General features: G+C 34.0%; 1 protein-coding gene across 1 annotated transcript; it reads left to right on the forward strand.

Moving 5' to 3' along the window:
* Window positions 1-2,114: 2,114 nt before the first annotated feature.
* On the forward strand, window positions 2,115-3,254 carry LOC133321223 (calcium-transporting ATPase type 2C member 1-like; the record flags this gene model as incomplete). Its single annotated transcript, XM_061530315.1, has 2 exons — window positions 2,115-2,430; window positions 2,509-3,254. Coding segments are annotated over 2 exons (1,016 nt in total), but the record flags the coding sequence as incomplete, so codon positions are not given.
* Between the last annotated feature and the right edge of the window lie 1,608 nt (window positions 3,255-4,862).

A 4,862-nucleotide genomic window follows, 5' to 3' on the forward strand; every position in this document is an offset into this window, starting at 1 on the left:
AATTTTTACACAAAATTAACAAAGAACAAATTTGATTTTTACAACCTTAATCATAAACGATTAAATCGACACGTATAATAGCTACCGATTTATTTTGTTCGGTGACCTATAGTAGAATTTTGTGGAGAATATATTTCTCCTTAATATCGCCCACCTAATGTCAAGTCTTGAATGATTAATGTGACTAACTTTAATTTCTCCTTAAAATTTACTAAAATAAATATTTTTTATAGACAAATTTAGAACAGTTTATATATAGGTATATATAATATTTACCGATTTCTTAAGTTCAGTGACATATAGTAGAATTTTGTGGAGAATATTTTTCTTCTTAGTACCCATCTCCTAAACTCACGGCTTCATGTATTAAATGGGTCAGTTTCAATTGCCCATCAAAATTAACCAAGAAAAAATGAATTTCTATAACATAAATCAGAACCGATTTTCTATCGCTATATATTATTGCTATCGATTTATCTTGTTCGGTGACCTATAGTGGAATTCGGTGAGGAATATTTTTATCTTTAATATCCCCACCTAATGTCAAGTATTGAATGCTTAATGGACCAACTTTAATTTCTCCTCAAAATTGACTAAGAAAAAATTATTTTTATAGACTAAATCAGAACCGATTTTATATAGATATATATAATATATACCGATTTCTTATGTTCGGTGACCTATAGTAGAATATGGTAGAGAATATTTTTCTCCGCTGTACACACCTTCTAAACTCAAGACGTGAGGAATTTCATGGGTAGGTTTCAATTTCCCATCAAAAATTAACCAAGAATAAAATAAATTTGTATAACCTAAATCAGAACCGATTTTCTATCGCTATATATTATAGCTATCAATTTCTCTTGTTCGGTGACTTATAGTAGAATTTTGTGGAGAATATATTTCTCCTTAGTACCCATCGCTAAAAGTCACGGCTTGAGGGAATAATAGGTCCAGTTTTAATTTCTACTCAAAATGAACCAAGAAAAACAATTGTTTTTTATACCTAAATCGAAACCGATTTTATATCGATACATATATTTTCTACCGATTTATTTTGTTCGGTGACCTATAATAGAATTTTGTGGAGAATATTTTTCTCCTCAGTACCCACCTCCTAAAGTCACGTCTTGAGCCATTAATTGGTTTAGTTTCAATTTATACTTAAAATGAAGTAAGAAAAAATAACGATATCAAATCGTTATATCATTTGTCTAGCCCCAATCGGAACCGATTTGATATCGTTAAATATTACCGATAACGATTTATTTAGTTCGGTGACTTATAGTAGAATTTGATGGAGAATATTTTTCTACTTAGCAGCCACCTTCTAAATCCATGACTTTAGGGAATAATGGGACCAGTTTTAAATTCTACTCAAAATTTACCAAGAAAAAATATATTTTTAAAACCTAAATCAGAAGCGATTTTTTATTGATATATATTATAGCTATCGATTTCTCTTGTTCGATGACCTATAGTAGAATATTGTGGAGAATATTTTTCTCCTTATTAGCCACCTCCTGAAGTCACGTCTTGAGCCATTAATGGGTCTATTTTCAATTTATACTTTATATGTGCCAAGAAGAAAATTATTTTTTATAACATAAATCTGGACCGGGTTTTCAACGGTATATATTCTAGATACCGATTTCTTTCTTTCAGTGACTTATAGTAGAATTTGATAGAGAATATTTTTCTCCTTAATACCCACCATCTAAAAAATAAATAATTTTTATAACCTAAATCAGAACCGGTTTTTCGACGATATATATTATATCTACCGATTCTGTTTGGTCGATGTCTTATGGTAGAATTCGATGGAGAATATTTTTCTCCTTAGGAACCACCATCTAAAGTTACGACTTGAGGGACTAATGGCCTCAGTTTCAATTATACTAAAAAATAATATTTTTAGTGGCCACCCTGCGTATGATGCATAACACCACCCATACGCACCCATTTCCCCGTTTATTTTGAATTTTTATTAGTCATACGCCCCTTGGTCCCCTTCTCTTTGAAATTTAATTTTTTCGTAGTTATAAAGTTCTTTCTTTTGAATTTTAATTATTTTGTACTAATTTTTTCTCCCTCTCTTTTTTCTCTCTTTACAGCCAGTCTCATTGGCATTGATACCATACACCATCAAACCCTATCGGGTCAAGAGATTGATCAAATGAACGACCATCAACTGGATAAAGTTTGTAATAATGTTAGCGTATTTTATCGTGTGACACCGCGTCACAAGTTGGCCATTGTCAAGTCATTGCAACGTACCGGAAATATTGTTGGCATGACCGGTGATGGTGTGAATGATGGTGTGGCTCTGAAGAAGGCAGATATTGGCATTGCCATGGGCAAAAATGGCACGGATGTGTGTAAGGAGGCGGCGGATATGATCCTGGTTAATGATGATTTTCATACAATAATGTAAGTTGGAAAAAATTAGGGTCTTGAGTTGGAATTTTTTATTAATTTTTGTTTTTCTTTTCTTTCTTTCACATTTAGAGCTGCAATTGAGGAGGGCAAGGCGATTTTCTACAACATTCGCAACTTTGTGCGTTTCCAGTTGAGCACCAGCATTGCAGCCCTTTCGCTGATTGCCCTGGCCACATTGATGGGTATTGCCAACCCCTTGAATGCCATGCAAATTTTATGGATCAACATTATTATGGATGGTCCACCGGCCCAAAGTTTAGGTGTGGAACCGGTCGATCATGATGTCCTGAAGCAAAAGCCACGTAATGTCAAGCAACCCATGATTACCAAATCGGTTATTGTTAATGTTCTGCTAAGTGCCAGCATTATCATCCTGGGTACCCTTTGGGTGTTTCAACGGGAAATGGTAGACGGTTCGCTGGGCAAAACGAAACGTGACACCACCATGACATTCACCTGTTTCGTATTTTTCGACATGTTCAACGCCCTCTCGTGTCGTTCACAGACGAAGAGTGTTTTCACCATTGGCCTAACCTCGAATCGTATGTTCCTAATGGCTGTGGCCTTTTCCATAATCGGTCAAATGTTGGTCATCTATTTCCCACCACTGCAAATGGTATTCCAAACGGAGGCCCTCTCCGCCTATGATATACTGTTTCTCCTCTCGCTCACCTCATCGGTGTTGATTGTGCAGGAGATCAAAAAATGGTTCGAACGCACCATGGAACGTAAAATGTACAAGACCCGTTCCGAATTGGATTTTGTATGACAAAACGAAAGCGCTGGAAGATTGTTGACCAAAAAATCGAATTGAATAGTGAAAACAAACAAAAAAATTGAAAAATTTGTTTTGAAATATTTTCCTTGATTTTTTTCGTTTTTCGAAACTCTTCCGCGGAATTGAGGAGGAGGAGTGAGAAATTGAAATTTTCAGAAAAGAAAACGGGGAAATTTTTTCATTGAATAATTTTTGAAAATCACAAATTTTGAGTTCTTAAGTTTTAGGAGTATTTATATAGTAAGGTAATGAGAGTGAGTAAGAAAGAGGGAGAGAGAAGATAGAGGGAGAAAGAGTGAGAGAAGGTTTGTTTGTAACTGGCGAACCATGGTGGATAAAAGGAAAATAGGAGTGAGATCGAAGCAAGGATATTGAGCATTTATACTAGTTTATGTGTTTTAACCCCCCTCTCCTTTCCATCATGTCAAATGAATAATCATTTATTTTTTTGTTTTAATCAAGGACACAGTAGCATAACTTTTAGGAGCAGTCTCGATTTGGATTATTGTTCTGGAAAAAAATAATATAATGGAGTAGTCGATTTTCTTTGTTTCTGAAACTGATATTGGCTCTAGGTTCCCATTCTATTTCTACTCAATAGAGCCAAGAAAAAATTAGTTTTTATATACCTAATTCGCAACCGATATTATATCGATACATATAGTTTCTATCGATTTCTTTTCTTCGGTGACCTATGATAGAATTTTGTGGAGATTATTTTACTCCTCAGTAGCCACCTCCTAAAGTCACGCCTTGAGGCATTAATAGGTGTAGTTTCAATTTATACTTAAAATGGACCAGGGAAGAAACAAAATTTGTATAACCTAAATCCGAACCGATTTTCTATCGCTATATATTATAGCTATCGATTTCTCTTGTTCGGTGACCTATGGTAGAATTTTGTGGAGAATATTTTTTGTCTTAGTACCCACCTTCTAAAGTCACGACTTGAGGTATAAATGAGTCCAGTTTTAATTTTCTACTCAAAAGAATCGTGAACAAAATTACTTTTTATATACCTAAATCGCAGCCGATTTTATATCGATACATATAGTTTCTATCGATTTCTTTTGTTCGGTGACCTATAGTAGAATTTTGTGGAGAATATTATACTCCTCAGTACCCACCTCCTAAAGTCACGACTTGAGGAAGTAATAGGTCCAGTTTTAATTTTCTACTTAAAATGAACCAAGAAAAAACATTTTTTATATACCTAAATCGCAACCGATTTTATATCGATACATATAGTTTCTATCGATTTCTTTTGTTCGGTGACCTATAGTAGAATTTTGTGGAGAATATTTTACTCCTTAGTACCCACCGCCAAAGGTCACGACTTGAGGAAGTAATAAGTCCAGTTTAAATTTTCTGCTTAAAATTAACAAAGAAAACAATTAGTTTTTGTACACCTAATATGGAACCGATTTTATATCGATACATATAGTTTCTATCGATTTCTTTTGTTCGGTGACCTATAGTAGAATTTTGTGGAGAATATTTTTCACCTTAATACCCACCTCCTAAAGTCACTTCTTGAGGCACTAATGGGTATAGTTTCAATTTATACTTAAAATGAACTAAGAAAGCATACATTTTTCTACCCCCAAATCAGAATCGAGTTTATATCGTGAAATATTATCGATAC

Source organism: Musca vetustissima, unplaced genomic scaffold (assembly GCF_032173495.1).
Source record: "Musca vetustissima isolate MV318-11 ecotype Yass unplaced genomic scaffold, APGP_CSIRO_Mvet_v1 utg423907, whole genome shotgun sequence".
In the NCBI taxonomy this organism is placed as follows: Eukaryota; Metazoa; Arthropoda; class Insecta; order Diptera; family Muscidae; genus Musca; species Musca vetustissima.